The sequence below is a fragment of the Thermobia domestica genome, chromosome 17 (genome assembly GCF_964235325.1).
Source record: "Thermobia domestica chromosome 17, izTheDome1.hap1.1, whole genome shotgun sequence".
Classification (NCBI taxonomy): Eukaryota; Metazoa; Arthropoda; class Insecta; order Zygentoma; family Lepismatidae; genus Thermobia; species Thermobia domestica.
Window position 1 is genome coordinate 73,156,804 of NC_137470.1, and position 22,811 is coordinate 73,179,614.

Genomic DNA, 22,811 nt, shown 5'->3' on the forward strand with positions numbered 1-22,811 from the left:
AACGCTCTACCACTCAGCCACCGCGCCCCCCAACACATGTTATATACTGCTAAGGGGAAAAACCAATTCCGCCAATAGTACCCCTCCCCGCCCCTTGTAAATGTGGGTAACGGAGGGTAACTTTGAAATGTCAAATGGTAACATGGGTCGTGTAATACCTCGTTCGAAAGTCTTGGAAAAGTAAGTAACGCTGTACCAAAAGATGTTCCATATGGAGCACAGTTTCAAAATGGCCGTCATGATATGGTTCGGAAACTCCAGTACCCGTAGTATGGAAGGTAAATGAATAGAATAAAAACGAAATAGGTAAGTATCATAGGGCATATCGAATGGTGTGGTCCCTCTGATCCCAGTGGCCTCCCTGAAAGGGTCTTGGCGGGCTAACTTCAAAATTTCAAATAGTAACATGAGTCAATTGGTACCGCGTTTGATAAATCTTGCAAAACAAACACCTTGCAGGAGAAAACGATTGAGGTGAAATAGTACTGTTCCCAAAAGGCCGCCGAAACATAATATTCGTGTCAGAGAATTGGTTTAGTACCCGTAGTATGAAAGCGATTGGAGATAAATCAACCGAAGAAAAACTGGAGTAGGTAACTGACGTAAGGCACATCGAGAGGTGTTGTCGGCCTGACTCCCGAAGCCCCCTCAAGAGTACCCGGGGCGAAAATGAAAATTTAGATAGCAAATTTGGGCGAGTAATTCCACGTTCGTTAAAAACTGAATATTAAACAGCTTTCGTAGGAATGTTTTCGCCATGGAACACAGTTTTCAAAGTGGCCGCCAAGATGGTGACTGTTTCTAAGAAAGCGCCTAATGTTCATAGTATGAATACGTTTCGAGGGGTCAACAACCTCGTGAGTCCGGTAAGTAATCATCGATCCCGCTAACGACCATAAAACCAAAGTATGTGTGAATCACCAACTGTGCATTCTACATTTTAACCAGCACAAAACACGGGAAGTCTGGTCATGCACTCTACTTTGCTGTTCTTCGGTAATTTCATTATGGAGAGAATATGATGTTAAAGGGTTACAGGAAGGTACAAGTAAGGACAAAGGGATAGGATACAAGGCTCGTGAGTTCCCACGCCTCTGACGTCCGGGGTGCTTTTTCTTCGTGAGTCCCCCTCTCACGTTCAGCGTAGTTTTCTTCGTCAGTCCACACACCATTCACGCACGAACTAAATTGTGTTCAACGATATCTCCATGTGCTTGAATACATAAAGTAATCCTTCTGCGAAAATGTGTTACAATATCCAATAAAACGTTCCGTGGGATTTGTGCACAAGCTAATCGAATTCGCTCTATCATATCTTCTCTGGTTGTTGGTTGGCATTAATACACAACGTTCTTCAAATATCCCCACAGATAAAATCTGGTGAGGTTAAATCTGGGAATCATGCAGGCCATAGCACTGGTCCGTTCCTCCCAATCCATTTCCCATTGAAACGCGTTTTCAAATACTGCACCACTCTCCGCGCACAATGGGGCGGCGCTCCATCTAACTGCAGCCACATTCTTTGTCGTGTCTCTAAGTCCACATTCTCAAACAGAAATGGCAAATCATGTCTGAGGAGAAAAATGTCACCAGTTACGTTTCGATCGAAGAAGTGTGGATATACCACGAGGCAAGCAATAGTAAGTATCTTGTTAGACACGCACTGGAGCAATGTGGTCTAGCGTAGTCTGATGAAATCGAAACTGAACAGATTGTGGCCCTTTCCGATGCTGAGCTTACGCGTCGAGCGTCGCAGAAATGTGTCAAGTGTGTAATTATCCTGTACGTCATACCATTGTGAATAGTTTTATAGGGAAACTAGCCTTTGGCTAGCTGGGGGCTCCACCCCAGACTCCCGAGTTTCCTCGGCCTACGGCCTCTCATTTCTTATCTATCGACCTTTGCATCAACAGTGAATTTCGTGAACTTACTCTTCATATTTCCTGAATTTGCCCATCTGGAGGCTTCGCCCCCACACACTGTCTTTGCTCGGCCTATGGCCTCGCACCTCTTCAACCCATAATTCTATCGTTTCTTTTCCTATTTCAACTATCTAAAAGATAAGATTTTGTATCCCAAGAAAACGTGCATTTAAATAGCATGGGAATTTCATCATCACCCTTTAGACCCCTAAAATATTAAAAATATTCACTTTTGGTAATTTTCCTGTTCGTTAGTCCTGGAAGGCTAGAATCATACCAAATTTCATGATTCTAATCCTGCCGGAAGTGTCTAAGCATTTTGGGGTGTAGAAGACGTCCCATATAAATAACATGGGAAAGATTTTTCAGTTCCCCATAAAACCACACTATGGTTGGAAATGTTTATTTCTGATGATTCACTCAGGTAACGCTAACGAAAACGTACAAGCATACCGAATTTCAAGGTTTATTCCAATTCTAAGTACCTAAAACATGAGGTTATAGGTCCAAAAAAGGCCCATTTAAATAACATGGGGGAAATTCTTCATCCTCTCTTTAGACCTCCTAAAAGTTAAAAATATTCATTTTTGGCAATTTTCCTGTGGGTTAATCTCAGAAAACTACAATCATGTCAAATTTAATTATTGTAGCCCAGCAGGAAGTGCTCAATAATTTTGGGGTGTAAAAGGTGTTCCATATAAATAAGATGGGAAGATTTTTCAGTTCCCCATAAAACCACTCTTCGGTTAGAATTTTTTATTTCTGATGATTCGCTTAAGTAACGCTAACAAAAACGTACAAGTATACCGAATTTCAAGTTTTTATTCCAATTCTAAGTACCTAAAACATGAGATTATAGGTAAAAAAAAAAAAAGGCCCATTTAAATAACACGGGAAATTTTTTAACCCCCTCTTTAGACCCCCTAAAAATTAAAAATATTCACTTTTGGCAATTTTCCTGTGGGTTAGTTTCGGAAAGCCACAATCATGTCAAATTTAATCATTGTAGCCCTACAGGAAGTTCTCAGTAATTTATTTCAGCTCATGTAGTTAAGATATGCGACACATAGTCCAGGGTCCACCACACTGACGCGAACAGCTAGAAACGGGCCCTCCGTGAGGGGAACCCCGCTGCTACCGCGTGTGGTTCGACGTATGGTGACCTCCGAAAATCCCCCTACACTATATGATGGCCAACAAATGCCGTACAATGCAAGCGACAATGAACCGCGTTATTCGCAGGGATTTACGACCCTTGTCATTTGCAAGAGTAGTGTGCACACCCTGAAACCGTTTGTATTCACGCAGCTTTTGGGGTAATTGATTTTGTGCAGTTTTTAATACACAAGAGTTGGCCCCTTTTTGTATTCGTTCTGATACACGAAGTAAGCAAGCTGACTCTCATGCTCGAGTGGTCTAAAGCAGGAGCAGTGGCGTACGTATAAATTCAAGATGGAGGAGTTACAGCTCGCAAGTTCATATATTTTCAGGAGTTCGTATACATTTCTTACTATGATAAGTGTTCATGTTTGCGTTGAAACACCTAACCTCTATGTTGCGTGTGCCACTTAGTAGAAGTGTTATCTATTTTCCTGTCACCATCTATTTCTCACAGTCTATGCTAAGCTGAGCTCTGGCACGTAAATGTGAAAATTATAATAAAATGCAATTTAAATTAACTAGCGTTAAAAAATAAGATGTCATTTTGTGTCACTGTTGAACACGAGAATCTAAAGTAATCTTTAACTTCAAGTTGAAACTAAAGGGAGGATGTTGTAAGATACGATGTGTTTTATAATATCTCACCGTTAGTGATGATATAGGTTTTTATGGACATACGTACGTAATATTATAAGTGAAGTGTGATAGTATGTAAATAGATCAATGTTTTGTTGTTGTTTTTTGTTTTTCCTTTGTAGTTTCGTAATACATTTTTCTGCGTTTCTAGACAGCACTTGATAGTCTGTCAACAAGATTAGAAAAATCTTCCATAACCTCAGATGAAGAAAAATCACATCAAATCGAGAACACTGATGATGAAGATGAACTGCAGACGGTAAAAATGAGTCAACAGGCTAGTCAGGCGCAAATTTGCACGGCCAGTGTAGCAATGGTTACAGACAATGAAAAGACAGGAGTGGAGAACACAAAAATGCTCAATTCGAGCTTACACGAAGCAGTCATGTGGATAAGACCAGGTGAAGTTACAGGTTAGTAGTGTTTCGTTGGTGGAACAGATTTTGTATGTATATGTTTATATTGCAGATGAGTTTTTGGAAAAGAAGACAATGAAATGAGGATCTAGTTTTTAAAACTATATTTGTGTTAATTCAAATCATACTCGATTAGTTCTATCACAGTTTCATTGAAAAATTCAGTGGCGGTTTTATTAGCAGATATTAATATTCGTGGAGTTCACGTACGTTTTCAGAAACCCAATATTTGTCTTGTAAACACTAGTCTAGGTTTAGTGGCGTATCTTCGGTATACCAGGTGGAAACAAGTTTTAATTTTAACTATGGCTAATATTTTAATTAAAAAAAAAAATCAGTAGCCTGAATACAGAAGTCAACAAGTGGCCAACGCGCGTGTTGTCCGAGGTTCAGTTTATAGTGGGAGTCTTGCCTCGTATACAAATTTGATCACATGTTCGTATCCCATTGTAAACATGGGTTTTTTCTTCATATACTCTTGATGTCGGAAAAAGAGATTAAATCTGTGAACATATAACCAATTTATAGTTTGCACTAACAAGGTACATTCGTGAAGTGTTCCCTTGGGATTAATGTAAAATAGATTCACATGCGAAGTTCGCTGTCCAATGTACATTGCACTAATTTAGCGGCCCATCCCGGTAATTTGCATATTTATGAGCCTTCATATATATCCTTAATTCAGTCATAAACTGCTACAACGCTCGTACACAAAATTGCTTTCAGTTCCTTTAGATGTAGCTGAGCATAAATGTGGACATACGCAAAATGAATCAAATTCTGCTTCTCTGACAAATGTCTCACACCCCGGCCGCCATCTTGGATTAAACTTTCGGTTTCTCAAATGGGAATAAGTGCAAGTGATATATCAAATTCATGTAAAATTTTCTGGGAAATTCATTGGTGTAGTGTATCTTGCCATTTGCAGGGTACTGCATGTTAGATGTCAGGCACTTCACGAATATAAGAGAAAAGTATCCTGAAGCGTTAACCTTCTCTCCAATTCATAGCGTATAATATAGGTTTTGGTTTTGTTGGTCTGCGTGCTCATGTGCGCAATACAAACTGTTAATGATTTGTAAGAGATGATTCCTCGCATAAAAAATAAGTAGCCATTGGACCACTTGTCGTCTTTTCAAGATGGCGGCCGTTTAATTGAATTGTAATCACGCTCTGTTACGGGCTCTTACGAGGAAACCGATTCAAGTGTGACACGAAATTGTGGATGAGTTTATGCGCAAACGAAGTGTTTTTGTGTACAATTAAACCCATTAGAGGGAAAAACCCTCGATCTCAATCGTTCCGGAGATATAGAGGAATAAGGGGAAGGTTGGTGCTCCGATATTTTGCGAATTTTTGGTTATGTTGCGAGTGAATATGCTTGAAAATTGCATTGAAACGTTAAGAAAGATGCACCAGGGTGGAATAAAATTGGTGTTGAATGTTGAGGTGAGTGGCATAGCTTTTACTCGGGGCCGGAAAAAGAAAGAGCTTAAGGAATAACAAATGCCACTGAAACGAAGAACAAAATTGTATGATATTACATGCTAATATATCATGTCATTAGTACGTAGAAAATGAGAAAAGGTGATATAAAAACGTATTAATTAGATTCCCAAAGGAACAGAGACGTCATTGTGTGAACAAAAATACAATGTTATATTCTGTGCAAAAGTGGTATAGAAAAACAAATCAAATAATATGAAACATAAACACACATTGTTGCAAACGTAAGTACGTCAGTGTGTAGTGTGACATATTAAAACGCAGTGTATGGATCAATAAGCAAAAATAGTATCTTCAACTTAAAAAACGAAAACCGGTACGCCTTATCTTATATATAAAAGAGAACGTACAAAATCCTTTGTTCCCTCATCACGCTAATACGGCTGAACCAATTTCTTTTATTTTTGGGGGGTTATTAGGATTTGGACCCTAGATGGTTTTTATCATATCACTTTAATTTTTAATTACCAGTGTCTTGAGATAATTGACCATTCAAGTGTCCATAACGTACAAATCCTTTGTTAGTTATTCATCATAGGTAAAAATAAACGTATTTATATGCAACCCGCATGACCGTGTCACTCGGCGGGTTAACATAAATGACGGGCGATATAATGTTAACATTTACTGCAATAGCGAAAAAGTAAAAATTATCTAAGTAACAAAGTTTATTGCGTTCCGGGGTGACCGCAGCGAAGCGGGGCGGGTTAACATAAATGACAGGCGATATAATGTTAACATTTACTGCAATCTTCTATGGTTTTTATCATATCACTTGAAAGCGAAAAAGTAAAAATTATCTAAGTAACAAAGTTTATTGCGTTCCGGGGTGACCGCAGCGAAGCGGGGTGAACGCTGCTAGTCTATATTATAAAATTGAAAGTGATTATTTTTGTGACTCTTAATCTCTTGAACCAACCTACCGATCTCGATCAAATTTTCAACGTAGATGCCGTTCTGACCTGGGAGTGTTTTTAGCTATTTACTTTGACGGTACAACTTACGTAAGGGGTAGGAGGGGGACATAAGGAAAAATAAATAAAACTTAATTCTTGAACCACCCAACCGATCTTGATCAAATCATCTATGTAGATGAAGTTCGGGACTGGGATAATTTTTCTCATTTCACTTTCATGGGCCAACGTAGGGGAGGGTTTGGAGGGGGAGATATACAAAAATCAATAAATATAAAAATAAAAGTGACTATGTTCGTGAATTAATGACTTTTGAACCACCCGATCGATCTCAATCAAATTTTCAACATATATGAAGTTCAAACCTGGGAAGTTTTTATTATCTCATTTTGACAGTAGATCTTACGGGAAGTGGAGGAGAGGAGTGGAAATATATGAAAATGAATAAAACGTAATACCTCGCGAACTACCCGCCCGATCTCGATCAAACTTGCAACATAGATAAGGTTCGGGCGTGGGATGTGTACTTCATTTCATTTTTACAGTGCAACGAAGGGGAGGAGGAGGAGGAGGAGGGAGATATATGTAAAACAAAATATATAAATAAATAAAAATAAAAGTGACTGTATTCGTGACTTATCACGCTTAAAGCACCCGATCGATCTGTAAAAAAAAATCAACATAGATGTTTTCGTTATTTCACTTTTTCCTTAGAACCTAGGGGATATATATATATGTAAAAAGAATAAAAATAAAAGTGACCGTCTTTGTGACTTCACGCTTTAACCACAGGACCGATCTTAATCAAATTTTCAATATGGATGAAGTTCGGACCTGGGGTGGTTTTTATCATATCACTCTGACGGTAGACCTTAGGAGAGGGGGAGGAGAAGGGACAGATATATAAAAATAAATAATACTTAATAACTCTTGAACCACACAAGCGATCTCGATCAGATTTTCAACATGGATGACGTTCTGGCTTGGGATAATTTTTATTATTTAACTTCGACGGTGCAACCAAGGGGAGGGGGAGATAAATGTAAAAAAAAAAAAAAAAAAAAAATGAAAGTGACTGTCTATATGACTTTACTCTTGAACCACCTGACCGATCTCGATCAAATTTTCAACGTAGATGACGTTCGGGCCTGGGATAATATTTATCTATTCACTTTGATGATAGAACTTAGGGGATGGGGTAGGAGGGGGAAATTATATATATATATATATAACTTGATCACTCTTGAACCACCGGATCTCGATCAAATTTTCAACCTGGATGAAGTTTGAACATGAGATGATTTTTGTCATATCACTTTGACGATGTAACTTAAAGGAGGGGAAAGACATTTACAAATGACCGATATTAGTGTCGAATCTATAGTTTTGAGATCGCTGAGATGAACAATGACACTTCTGATGCCATTTAAATCCGAATTCAGCCCCGCAAAAATTGTGGGAGGGGACGGGAATATATATAAATTAATGTAAAATCAAAATTACCAGTATCAGTGTCGAATTCATACTTTTCGGGGTCGCTGAGATGAAGAATGACACTTCCGATGCCGTGGCCCGCAACATGGGGAGGCGAGGGGATATATAAAAATCAACGAAAATGACCAATATCAAGGAGCGCTTTAGTAATAGTAAAAAGTGACTTACTAACGAAACATATTACTATTTTTTTAAAATTTAACCCCACAAAGCGTGTAATTGATGGTAATATACTGTATATCACAAACAGTTCCGATCGGTTAATAATTGTAGACATTGTAAATGTTTGGAAAGTTCGGACGGGCACCATTTTTTACATTTTTCGTCCTATTAGACTGATAATACTTTTATTCGATTCAGCGTACCAAGAAACCTGAACATAGGTACCTGACACGCCTATTTCAGGCAACAATGGAACTCCAGTATTTTCGTCTCCCCAGTCCAAAACATTTTTCCTCTAGAATTTTTTTATGGACTCTTCGGTTTTGTAACCATCATGTCTAAGGCGACGTATTACTACAGTTTCCTGGATAAGGGATTTATTCATTTTAAAAGACTCTTTTACTTGTACTAACGCTACATATTCAAAAATTCGCAAAATATCGGAGCACCAGCCTTCCCTTTATTCCTCTATATCTCCGGAACGATTAAGATCGAGGGTTTTCCCCTCTAATGGGTTTAATTGCACGCAAAAACACATCGTTTGCACATAAACTCGTCTATAATTTCGTGTCACACTTGAATCGGTTTCCTCGTTAGTACTGCGCTGATGCCATTTGGTGCCCTAAAAGGGTTGAAATTCCCTATATTTCGCTTATTTATATCGAAAATTAGGCAACATTGTAAGGTAATTTAATTAATTTTGATAACAAACTCCTATCAATTTACTTACCCCTTTAATCAAACACCTATTAATTTATTCAATCAAAGACGATTTCCTAGAATTAATTTATTCGCGTCTGATCATGCACGTGACGTCATTATCTTATAGTATTGTTTAATTACTTACCTTACATACATTTATTCTTCGGGCCAAAAAATTCGTTTCTTGATTGGTCGCTTTCATTTCTTCAACGGCGCTTACTTCTTCCGGTATAGAAAAGATTTGGAGTTTCCGAATCTTTATGATTGCCTGTTATATTTGTAAGTCAGGTTGTTTTAGAATATCAGTTACTTTTAATAAAATAATAATTTAATGAATTTGATATTATAATTAAAAATTATACAAAATATCGTGCCTTTAATGATTACGCAGCGATAACTGATACTTTATTTTGTGGACATGTGGGGAATAGTACATAGTTTCAGAGCTAGGGCCGTCCAAGCGTGAAAAGAATAAATTGCAACAGGCGTTATTTCGAACACACAGAATCGTAGAGTGGCGATCCATATCCACGTAAAGAAAATTACACATATGCCATCCAAAAATGCATATTTCCACAATTTGCAGTGCGCAAGGGATTTCTCACACGGCATACTTCTTACATACACGCCCAAGGAAATTTCGAAACATGCTTTAACTTAAGGTGGGTCCAAAATATGCAAAAAGTGAACACGAAATAGGTCGGCGGGAAGTCGGAAGTGTTAATTACGCCAGCTTTACGTGTTCGGAATAGGGTGTTATGGAATGAATTTTTCACGCTTTTGGACGGCCCTAGCTCCGAAATTACGCTCTTTTTCCCCACATGCTCAAATGAACTTTTTCTCAATTTGATATGGGAATCACCTCTTCCGTTCATTAACAGTATTGCCAGTTCATTTGTCAATTCATTAACAGTAATATATATATATATATATATATATATATATATATATATATATATATATATGTATATATATATATATATATATATATATATATATATATATATATATATATATATATATATATATATATATATATATATATGTATAGTGTCAAAAAGAACTTTACAAGCATATAAAATGTATTATACATTTACTTTCGAAAGCATATAAAATGTATTGAATAACTTAGATAATCAATATAAGTGTCAGTTTGTAGCACAACACTTCAAGCTTGACTCGCGTAGTGCCGCAGTACCACATTTCATCACCGCGTGCGCCACCGTAGTGCATTCTTAAAATGGCGACTTTCACTGATGCGGAGTGTTCTTGGTGTGTTGTTTCATGAAACAAACTCTTCAACATTTGTTCAGCTTAGATTTCGTAAGGGAACAAGATAAGAAACCTCCAAATAGGCCTACAATTTCGAATTGACACAAAAACTTTGTTGAGATTGATTGTTGTGTTGTTCGTCATGCGAAATCACCAGGACACCTACCCGTTACTGCTGTTGTCGAAAGGTTAGGGGAAGCTTTGTCCGTATTCTTAAAAAGTCAATGCGGCGTGCATCTCGCGAGATAGGCATTCCACAAAAGACAGTTGGGCGAGCGCTACGTAAACGTTACACTTGAAACTACATAGATCTACAATGGTACAACAGATTACTGACGTAGATAAAATTGCTCATGGAGAATTCTGTGCGGAAATCTTTAATCAGATAGAGGAAGACGAGACATTACTTAACGCAATTATCTTCAGCGATGAGAGTAGATTTCATATCACTGACATGGTGAACACCCACAACTGTAGAATCTAGGGCAGCGAAAACCCACATCAACCCATTAAACACGTCCGTGATAGTCCAAAGGTAAATGTGTTTTGTGCCCTTAGTAAATTTAAAGTATACGGTTCTTTTCTCTTCATGGAGAGCACTATCACTGGCATCATGTATCTTGATATATTGGATTTTTTTTTTTAATTCCTCAGATAGATGAAGACAAACATCGACAATAGTGACCTATTATTACCAGCAAAACGATGCACCGCCTCATATCCTTAAGGAAGTTCCAAATTTCCTTGATATTCGCTTTCCGCGTCAGTGGATTGGCCGTGCAGGTACAATTGCATGGCCACATTGTACCCCAGACTTGGCACCTATGGTCTTCTTCCTGTCGGGTGTTGTTAAAATTCAGTGTATGTTCCGTCCTTACCAGACAATCTTGCAAACCTGAGAAATCGCATCTACGCTGCCATTGCTGAAGTTACGCCCGATCACCTGGAACGAGTGGAAAGAATTTGAATTCCGGTCGGATGTTGCCGCATCACCAACGGCAATCACACCGAACTAAAATAAGAATTTCATGTTAAACTTGAAGTGCTTTGCTACAAATTGACACCTCTCTTGTTAGTGTAAGTAATCGCAGTAAATTTCTGTATGCTTTCAAAGTTGTATAGTCGTTTTTAACTCAACCTGTATAATATAATATAAAGAAATACTGGTATGTAAATTACTGGAATTCGGATAATATGGTGCAAACCTCATATTAAATGAAATTTCATGAGAGTTTGTCGCTAATCGTTTCTAGTGTGAAAAAGTGAAGTGTATGTTAGTCGGATATATTTCATCTTCTGAATTCTTTTCTAGAGTGTTACACGAAGCAGAAGGTAAGTTGTTGCTTTAATTAGTAGCTTATTCACAATATAATGTAAAGAATGTTCGAACCGAATAAGCATGCGATTAAATTTAGTAATTTGAACGTAGTTTTTTAATCCATGGAAGATGGGTTCTGAAGATACAGGTGTTAGGATAGCTATAAATTAAATTTGTTCAGTTCAGTGCAGTTCTTACCGAGAACAGATTCGTATGTCCGTCTGCGATATCGCTTTGTTCTATTCCTGACGTATAATAGTAAGCAGTACGGCAAGAGTAAAGTAACACTGAAGATGGAAGATCAAAATATTCAGTAATCAAAAATGTTAGACACATTTTGGTGCTCTATTAACGGTAATTCTATATAACATTTTGCCTATTTTTCAAAAAATAATCTTGGTTTCACATTTTATGAATATTGTTTTCATTAAGTTTAAAGACGAAATGCATAGAATCAGTTACTTATTTCTTTCAGATGTTCAGAGGACTAAAGTGGATTTGTACAGCCCAGACGGAGATGAAGTTACTGAATTCTCAAGTTTCGAAGAATACTGGGATTCTATTATTCCAGTGGGCCTCAGCAGGAGAGCACCACCATCCACGGAGCCACCGCCACCACCTACGTCGTCCCCGTCTGTGTCCCATTCTGTTTCTTCCGCTTCGACCAGTCGGAATTCACTGCCTTCAGCTTTCACCAATCAGGACATTGTACCACAGTTGCTCATCGATCATTTTGTGTCAATGACAGATCCATCTCAGGCACAGATTGTCGACAATGAAATAGCCCATCATTGTGCGTTCAGTCTACCAGCGGTGGCATTAACCTTAGGCAGAAAGAATTGGCCTCTCCTTAAAGAAACATATGAAGCTTTAGCATCAGATATGCAGGTTCGTGGTGTGTGTATATATATATATATAAAATAATATAATATAAAGTTCCCGGAAGTTTGTTGCAGTTCTTTATTGCCACAGTATATTCAAATAGTACACATTCAAAGTACATGTAGGCTTCTTTGAAACACACCTACACTTGCTCAACTGGTAATGCCATTGATGGGATTGGTATCTTTCGCAGTTCAGCCGTCACGTTTGTTGTGATAGTCTTCTACGGTGATAAAACAGCCACCTTTGAGGCCAGATTTTCCTTAAAGCATCGTCTCCGTAAATTGTTTTAAGGGTATTAGTCTCTGAAGCAGATTTCCCCAATTTGCTCATAAACTTGATGTTCGCGCTTGCTTGAACTGTGACATTGTGCCAAGTGATCACCACGCACGCCACTGTCAAGCTACACTACTCGTCTACTGTCTGTTATGACTTGTTCAGATGGTCAAATTCATAATTAGGTATCCTAAGGACTGTGCTGTACAACTGTCACTGTGATTGCATCACAAGTGTCAAAACTACAACATTACGGGAACTTTTTGACTGCCTTGTGTTTCAAAACAACACCGACAGCGTTTGGAAAATGATTTGACACCAACATAAGACAAAAAGTATAGACCAACCTGGATGCACCCACGTCAGTTATAGGCTGCAGAAAAGATGAAAAAATGAACTTTAAAGGTTCGTAGATCCAAAATTATGGGAACTAGCGTAGTCGAGTTAAGACTTCAATTAGGAACTACTACGTGCCCTATCCAAATATCCATGTTTCAGAATCATGCGGTACTTTCGCAATAATTTTTATAGAGGTTGTTGGTGAATACCTTACAATTCTGAAACATGGATATTTGGATAGGGCATATACTAGTTCCTAAGTGAAGTCTTGACCCGACTACGGTAGGTCCCGTAGTATTACAGCTACGGACCTTCTAAAGTTCATTTTTTCATGTTTTCGGCGGCGTATATCTTCGAAATGACAGACTTCTGCACCCAAGTTAGTCTATACTTTTTTGTCTTATCTTGGTATCAAAAATGACATCCTAAACGTTGTTGTTGGTGTTTTAAAACACCATATATATATATATCGGGTGTTGCAAAATAAGTGTTACAACTCTTGGGAGGTGAATCCTGCCACTCAGACAAGAAAAAAAGTTCTCTTGAACTTTCGGCTATCGGACATAGTTTCGGATCTGCAAGGTGCCGAAAGCGTGGGAAAATGACTTTCGGACTCCAATAGTTCGGAAACTTTCCAACGTAAAGAGGGCGGGTAAAAAAATCACTGAAGTCATGCCTGCTGTATTGAATTTTGCATGTTTCACAATTCTACCATGCACGCGCAAGGGATTCCCCAAAGGAACGTAGAGAGTCCCGGATAATCTCCCAAATTAAAATTGGTCTAAATGCATATGAATTGATAGGGTTTCTACCAGGTAACAATAATTCGTTTGTATTAAGTCGATATCTGGAACAAATACAAAATGGCGGACACCTTCTTGCCCGTTGTGTGTGGTTGCATAATCGCCAGGTACGGATGCTGGCCAACAGTGACGTTCTGAGTATTAAGTGTAGCGAATTTGTAATCAAATGCTCTAGAAAGACATCTGGAGTGTCGGTAGAACACAACAGATGAAGCAGGGTGATTAACATGTGTGGAAACGCGTAACGAAAAATGCACACATACTAAGGAAACGTGAGTTCAAAGCGTCCGAAATGTAAGGAATAGCATCAAGAACATGAAAGCCATTGCAAATTCACCAATAATATTCCATCAATCCGATGCAATATGATGTGCACGGTTGCATACCAATAAGGATGCAACAACTGACGCCAAGTTTAAATTGTGTAAGGGGACTCATTAAGAAACTCGGTAAACTAAATGAATGTCACTAGTGGGATCGCATGATCGATATTGAAACGTGGCCAATGTGTGTGTTGATATCAACATGTAGCTAATGGACAAATGTCAACATGTCCCACTACTGCTGGGACACCGTCTCACGTGCGAAAACTAGGAAAATAACGTTGTACATTCTGCTATTACATCTGGCGTACTTTTTGGTAGAACGTAACTACAACATGATGTATCAATGTCCCTCTTTGTCCCACAGTCGACACATATGAAAAGAAATATCTTCATCCATGGTACAAATTCAGATAGAGCGTGAAAATAAGAAACTTGTATCAGTCTCACGCCTTCTGGGACATAAGACGTACTAGAAATATAGGAAAATACCTTCAGAAATTCGTATCTTACATACAGTGCACATGCCAAGACCAAGACGAAAATGAACCAATTTGGCACATGTAACACTACTGCTAGAACACCATACATATGGAAAATAAAACGACATGAGAAATAGGAAGAAAGATCTTAAAGCTCTGATTGTTTATAACTGTGCAGTAGGAGTAACAAAATGAAACACACAAGCATGTCGCGAGGCTGTACAAGAGCGCTTGCCAAACAAAGTGGGTACTCCTCAAAGAAATAAATACAGAGAAAGTGAGGCTTCCTCGAAGCCTCGGGACTAGAGCATTCGCTTTCGCTCGCATGGTAACAGTTTCCAATCCTACTGGGAGCCCACGGCCTCAGATTCAAGATCCAAGTAGTTATTTTCCTATATTCCGCACGTAGGACGGTGTCCCAGCAGTAGTGGGACATGTTGACATTTGTCCATTAGCTACATGTCGATATCAACACACACATTGGCCACATTTTAATATCGATCATGCGATCCCACTAGTGACATTCATTTAGTTTACCGAGTTTCTTAATGAGTCCCCTTACACAATTTAAACTTGGCGTCAGTTGTTGCATCCTTATTGGTATGCAACCGTGCACATCATATTGCATCGGATTGATGGAATATTATTGGTAAATTTGCAATGGCTTTCATGCTCTTGATGCTATTGCTTACATTTCGGACGCTTTGAACTCACGTTTCCTTAGTATGTGTGCATTTTTCGTTACGTGTTTCCACACATGTTATTCACCCTGCTTCATCTGTTGTGTTCTACCGACACTCCAGATGTCTTTCTAGAGCATTTGATTACAAATTCGCTACACTTAATACTCAGAGCCAGCATCCGGAATTGGCCAGCATCCGTACCTGGCGATTATGCAACCACACACAACGGGCAAGAAGGTGTCCGCCATTTTGTATTTGTTCCAGATATCGACTTAATACAAACGAATTATTGTTACCTGGTAGAAACCCTATCAATTCATATGCATTTAGACCAATTTTCATTTGGGAGATTATCCGGGACACTCTACGTTCCTTTGGGGAATCCCTTGCGCGTGCATGGTAGAATTGTGAAACATGCAAAATTCAATACAGCAGGCATCACTTCTTCAGTGAATTTTTTACCCGCTCTCTTTACGTTGGATAGTTTCCGAACTATTGGCGTCCGAAAGTCATTTTCCCACGCTTTCGGCACCTTGTAGATCCGAAACTATGTCCGATAGCCGAAAGTTCAAGAGAACTTTTTTTCTTGTCTGAGTGGCAGGAGTCACCTCCCAAGAGTTGTAACACGTATTTTGCAACACCCGATAAACAGAGATTGGCGATTCGAACACGCCTTAGGCACTAATTATTATTATTTTTAATTCAAATAATGGAATATACCAACAGGTTATTGTTTGTCATTTAAATGATTTTGCATAATTTTCCATTATTTGGAAACAGGGAAATATTGCTTAATGTTTCGTGTTTAGTAAAATAGATCTCCCAAATTTATGAACACAGAAAAAAAATTCAAGAATGTATTCTTCGCAAGCTTTTTCTCTATAAGTAAAATATTTATTTCTCTCGAACCTCCTCAAAATACCATCAGCAAGCAGTATATATATTTAGGTTATATTTAGAGACATTGCAGGTAATATTTATGGTTATTTCATCATAGAGAAAGATAATAAATTATTTTATAGGCGTATCTAAATCTACAGTAGTCCGAATCACTGTTATGATTGAAATATCGGCGTTCAGCGCTGAAGTAGAACTCTGCATATAATTTAGTTTTACAGTGTCAGTAGTAGAAGAATGTTTGAATCATATTTGTGGCTTCTGAGATCATTATTTTGCGCTAACGTTGACTAAGAATAGTCTAAATTGTAGATGTGTTTGTTAGTAATCATTTCTTCCTCTTGATTCCTTCAAAAAATTTTAGTATGTAAAGAAAATATTTCGGTGGTATTTTCTGTAAAGGCTCATTTAAAATACACGCTACTTTACTCACATGGGTATTTTAGCATACTGCGTGTCTTTTTGTAGCTCAAAATCTGACAACCACTTCGGGTACCTACTAGAATGTGTCCATTAATGTACATAGCTATCATTTTGTCGTGCTTATATAGAAATGTTAAAATCATTTAATTATTTCACTAATGCTTTCTAAATATAGCTTTTAAGGGCTTACCGCCGATGTGACAACCTGTGTATATGCTGGTACGCTAGCGTTATACAGGGTTCATACACTACCTGGAAAACCTGGAAATCTCAGGGAAATTGATTTGGAAAACAAAATCCTGAATAAGGAAATTGATCGTAACTAGTAAAAAACTTGGAAATATCAAGGAAATTGAGTTCAATATTTTTGTATATTTTGAATGTATTCAAGTATGGAACAAAAGTATTTACTTAGTAATGGCCTTAATGGGCCTCTCAACTTAAATTTTATTTATTTTAATTATTCTTTTTGTTGTGACTCAATATTTAATTGCAATCGTTCATAGGGGAGAAGAGTGGCCATTCTTAAATATACAAATAAATTATTCTTAAAATTTGTGTATTCTCTTACTGTTAGTTTCTTCCACTAGACCTGGAAATTGCAAAATTAATACCTGGAAAACCTCAGGGAAATTGAGTTCAATATTTTTGTATGAACCCTGTTATACAGGGTGTCCAATATACAATGCAACCCGAAGTTTGGGATAGTAGAACTTTTGAGCCGGGAAGGGTACACAAATAATGGTTATACCAAAATGAAGCCTTGTTCATACATGTATTTTTTTAAACTAGGAAGCAACGATTGAAGTACACTAGAAACCACAGTGTTCCAGATGTAACCGAATGTGTAAATAAATTTGTTTACAAGTCACGTAAATTGACTCATAACTCATACGTATAGATGTTCTGTTGTTAATTTTCAGTTTGTATAGTTGTAGCAGCTTGGAAACTACGGAATGGAAGAAAGAATTTTTCATTTCCACCGATAACTAATCGGATGAGGCTTCTGTAAGGGGTTACTAGGGAAAACGTGGTTTTCATAAATTAACATTCTGAATTGGCAGCAGTGCTGATGTTTCAGTGCATCAAAAGGTGTGTTAAGGATCTGTCTACATTACGCAATTCCTGAAAACAATGAAAAAGAAATGTTGAAATTATCATGATCAAACTTTTACTTACATGCACCCGGCAACACTGCTATTCATTGAATCAAAACGGGGGCACTTCCAGAATCTGCCGTAGAACTGACAATTCAGTTCGTTATGAATAGCAATGTTGCGGATACATGTAAGTAAAAGTTTTATCATGATAATTTCAAAGTTTCTTTTTCATTGTGTTCAGGAATTGCGTAATGTAGATAGATCCTTAACACACTTTTTGATCCACTGAAACATCAGCACTGTTGCCAATTCGGAATGTTGATTTATGAAAACCACGTTTTTCCTAGTAAGCTCTTACAGAAGCCTCATCCGATTACTTATCGGTGGAAATGAAAAGAACTTTTTTTTTTTTATTCCATAGTTTCCAAGCTACTCCAACTACAAACTGAAAATTAACAACAGAACATCTATACGTATGAGTCAATTTACGTAACTTGTTTAAAAAAAAAAAAAAAATATATTTACACATTCGGTTACATCTGGCAACACTGTGTGGTTTCTAGTGTACTTCGATCGATGCTTCCTAGTTTAAAAATCTATGCATGAATAAGACTTCATTTTGGTATAACCATTATTTGTGTACCGCTTCCGGTTCAAAAGTTCTACTATCCCAAACTCCGGGTTGCATTGTATATTGGACATCCTGCACTATCGATTCATTTTTCATCGTGTCTGTAACTACGAGAGAACTCTGGAGACGCAACCACTTGGCAGAATGCAACTAAACTTCGTAGGAGTATATTTAGGAACATGCAGAAGTGATTGGTGTGGAAAATAAAATTAGTTCCAATTTTCGCCACCAGGGGCAATTATGGCGCTGTACAGCACCAAGTAAGTGCAGCGTGGAAGAAACACGATACTAATGATGCTAAATGATGAGAAAGGCTGTAATTACCTCTCCTGTAGGTCTCGTAGCATTGATTACCAATGCTATTAATACCTCGTGGTCAGTGGTGGGTTTACGGGGGAGGGGGCTTTTGAGCTGAGGCGTCCCTTTAAATTTCTTGGATAAAAATCGAAGTTAAATGTTAGTCTGTCCCGCACTCAGAGACTACAAGCTCCCCCTAAAAGGAAGGAAAAGATTAGTGTCAAATCTCGCCTCCAGAAGTTTTTGTGTTTCTGTTCAGTGTTAAGTATGGTAAGTGTTATATGGAAGACAAATGATATTATTGATATTCAATGAAAAAAGGCAGTAATTATGACTCCGTGCGACGCGTGGCATTGATTTGTACTCCTATTAATAACCCCGTGGTGTAGTAATGTGTTACGGGCGATGATGATGATGATGTGGGGTTCTGCCCAAAAGCAGGGAGGGAATCTATGGTACCGTATGAGATGATGATGACGTTCGAAAGACGGGACCTACAGGTTAACATGAGATCTGACTCACGTGCGTCTTCACCGGAAATCAATCCCGGTGGTGATTACAAGGAAAAAAGTATGAAAAAAAGAAGCAAACATCGGATCACCATCAATTCACTTCTGGCACATAGTGGCGTCCAAACCCGTATCACTAAAACACATGCAGATGTAATTAAGCACCTCGAGAGGTAATTACAATCTTTCTTATCATTTAGCATCCGTAGTGTCGGTTTCATTCCACGCTGCGCTAACTCGGCGTTGTACAGCGCCACAATTGCCTCTGGTGGCGAAAATTGGAACTAATCTTGTTTTCTACACCAGTCGCTTCTGCATGTTCCCAAATATACCCCTACCAAGTTTGGTTGCATTCTGTCAAGTGGTTATGTCTCCAGAGTTCTCTGAACAGGGATACTTATTTTATGATAACCTGGTATGAAACTTAGTTTCTAGTATGAGATTACTAAGCATTGCATTTTCAGATGTGTACGTTTTACACTTACTAATGATATATTTGTCAATATTTTATTCTAGTGGAAAGTCAGAAGAACACTAGCATCGAGTGTACATGAATTGGCTGTGATACTGGGAGAGGACATTGCTACAAAAGATCTAGTTCCTATATTTAATGGATTTATTAAGGACTTAGATGAAGTCAGAATAGGTGTTTTGAAGCATTTAGCTGATTTCTTAAAGGTAATTAATTATTCTTTATGCGTTCTTTTCTTTTAAAAAAAAAGCTACATTGCAAAAGTTTGCAACTGAAATCTACTACAGAGATTAAAGTTGTTTCGTCTTAAACTAAATTTCGCACTGTGTAGTGGGATAGAAAAAGTTATATTTTTAACAATAAATCGTAAAAATAAAAACAATACAAATATTCTATGCAGGGTGTTTCAAAACAACACAGACAACGTTTGGAAGGTGATTCCTGACACCAAAATAAGACAAAAAGTATAGACCAACCTGGGTTCACAGATGCTACCTTTCGGAGTTATAGACTGCCGAAAATCTGGAGAAATGAACTTCAAACGTCCATAGTTCCAAAACTATGGGACCTACCACAGTCGCGTAAAGACTTCACTTAGGAACTATGTGCGCTATTCAAAAATACATGTTTCAGAATCCTAAGGTACTCACTTAATAATTTTTTTAGAGCAAGTTTGACTATAGGCATATAATTTGAAGTACTCACCAGCTACCTCTATAAAAATTGGTGCGGAAGGACCGCAGAAGTCTGAAACACGGATATTTGGATAGAGCACATATTAGTTCCACGATAGGTCCCATAGTTTTGTTAGCAGTATGTGTAAAAAGTTCATTTTTCATGTTTTCGGACCCTTTAACTCCGAAATGACGGACTTCTGCACCTAGTTTGGTCTATTCTTTTTGTCTTATCTTGGTATCAGGAATCACCTCCCAAACGTTGTCGGTGATGTTTTAGAACACTCTGTATATAGTGGAAGTCAGTCTAAATACGAACAACGGTATGAGATGCACGGTAAGGCTTTGTTCCCAAACATTTAAATTAGTTTGAAGCATCTAAATTAATAGAATGAAAATTAGTTCTATCATCGGTATAGCTAGTTCATGATATTATATCTTCTCATTTGAACTTATTTTGGAGGCACCCATATTCGAAGATATAGTTGGATAAATATCTCAGTGAAATCAGATAATCCTCGTGATTGAGTTCTATCAATTCGATTCTGTCAAAAGAGTTTAACAGTATGTGAAAAACGAATTTATTTGAACAGTGATACGATTCTTTTAAAGAAAAGGCCTAACAAATTGTGCATTATTTTGACAACCTTGAGAAACATTGGTGTCTGACAGCTTCCATTGTAGGAAGCGCATTAAGTTGATGAATGTTATTGGCTTTTTTCCTGACAGAATTCGTATGGAATGAACTTTCGAGCTCCCTTGGGGCTATGGCGCGGGAGACCCGAGTTAGATTCGCGGCAGGACCTCATGTGGTTCGGATCGGATCTCACGTTAAGCTGTAGGTCCACGTCTCATATAGCCCCCCGCTGCTGACAGTGACACTGAACTGAAATCAGCTCAGTTCAAAATCAATGAACATTTATAAATAGTGGAAGGTCTATTCTATTAAATGTAATGAGATTTAGCTCAGAGTATCATATTTTATGAAAAGATGGATTTTGAACCCGTGATTCTATTGGATTTCTCACTGACTTCCGCTGGTCTACCCCAATCATTGAACAAGATCCTTTGCCAGATCTTGGATTGTAAGAAGAAATGACCCTACACTTTACTAATGTTACCAGAATTTTCTGCATTCACACCAACTTGCATTTAGTGTGCTCTCTCCACCATTGCTTGACTTTCTTGCATGGCGAAGAAACACAGCTGTGTTTGATTATAAAGCTAGACTAATACCTCTACTCATATGTTTGTCATTTGATGTACCCTGATCATGATCCCAAAAGTTACGAGTCAGCCAGTATTTTGGTACTCCAGCAGTTCCAGTTGTCAAACAATATATTTCATGGTAGAAATAAGACAAGCTAAGTTCATCAGCGAACGCGTTTGCGTCCTACTCACGCAATGACGTCACCTTCGACACACGCTCGGGATAGGAGTCGCGCTGTCGTCTGCTTGGTGCCGTGACTTTAAGATGTCTATTTGCTATTTCTAATTTAGATGTCTATTATATTAATGGAATTTTATTCAGGCATGGGAATATATTTTATTTTTTAAAAATGCACATAGAATGAAAGGTAGGATAAATCAAGTATTTCAATAAAGAATCAAATTTTCACCTCTTTATATAGACAAGTTACCCGACAACCTCTGGAGTATTGTCCGTTTTTTTTTCTTCTTCTTTCTTAAATCGTATTTTCAATAGGCCTAATCCACTTGCATTTGGCAATCAGAATTCTTTTTTACTGACCTCTTAATTCTCTTACTTCACAACTTTCTTCATTTTCTTGTAAAATATTCTTTTGGAGGAAGAACTTTTGAGTTGCTTGGTTAGTTCATTTATTATTATGCATGTTTTAAGCCGGATAAAATGTGTTAACTTTCGGTTCACACTTATTATCAAATTCATTTTTCATGATACCGTTAATTTTCTAATGGTACTCTTTCCTTTGCGGATAAATTCTCTATGATATTCAAGACAATATTTGTTAGCTACGTTGATTGTGTCTAGACGTTCCTTTGATAGAAATGTCAGTCCTCCTTTTGAAATTAATTGTGTCCAGTTGTATTGCAGTCCCTGAAGAGGTTCTTTGACAGGGAGCTGTGAATATTTGATTTTAAATTTGAAACCTACCCACCCAGCTACAAATTCAAGACACAGTTCTTCAAGGTCATGCTTATTTAATGAACACATTTGACCTTAATTTTCATTTTCATCTTAAAAATATGCATCAACAGTTGCACTATTGTATATAATTCATCATGCACTTGCAGTACGGATTTTTTTCAAGTATATATATATATATATATATATATATATATTTTAACCGTGGGTAAATAAAACTGCAGAATTCTTCCCATTATATATCCTTAGTCTGTACTTAAATCCTAGAAACTCCGGATTGTCGTTGCTTGAGCCCATGCCTCTGATATAAGAGCAAATGCTTTCTAAACTATCTTAATTTAATTTCCTTGTCAATTTTTCCTGCATACTTTTGTAATTTGATTCTTCATCAA

The 22,811-nt window shown here is 37.7% G+C and overlaps 1 protein-coding gene across 6 annotated transcripts in view; it reads left to right on the forward strand.

Annotated features, from left to right (window-relative positions):
- The window catches only part of LOC145673727 (serine/threonine-protein phosphatase 4 regulatory subunit 1-like), a 608,213-nt gene that overhangs the window by 560,993 nt on the left and 24,409 nt on the right, over positions 1-22,811 (forward strand). For all 6 annotated transcript variants that reach the window (XM_081743442.1, XM_081743440.1, XM_081743443.1 and 3 more), the window contains 3 exons: positions 3,871-4,132; positions 11,979-12,391; positions 19,665-19,826. In XM_081743442.1, coding sequence (XP_081599568.1) covers positions 3,871-4,132; positions 11,979-12,391; positions 19,665-19,826 — 837 coding nt within the window. The remainder of the gene's footprint in view (positions 1-3,870; positions 4,133-11,978; positions 12,392-19,664; positions 19,827-22,811) is intronic.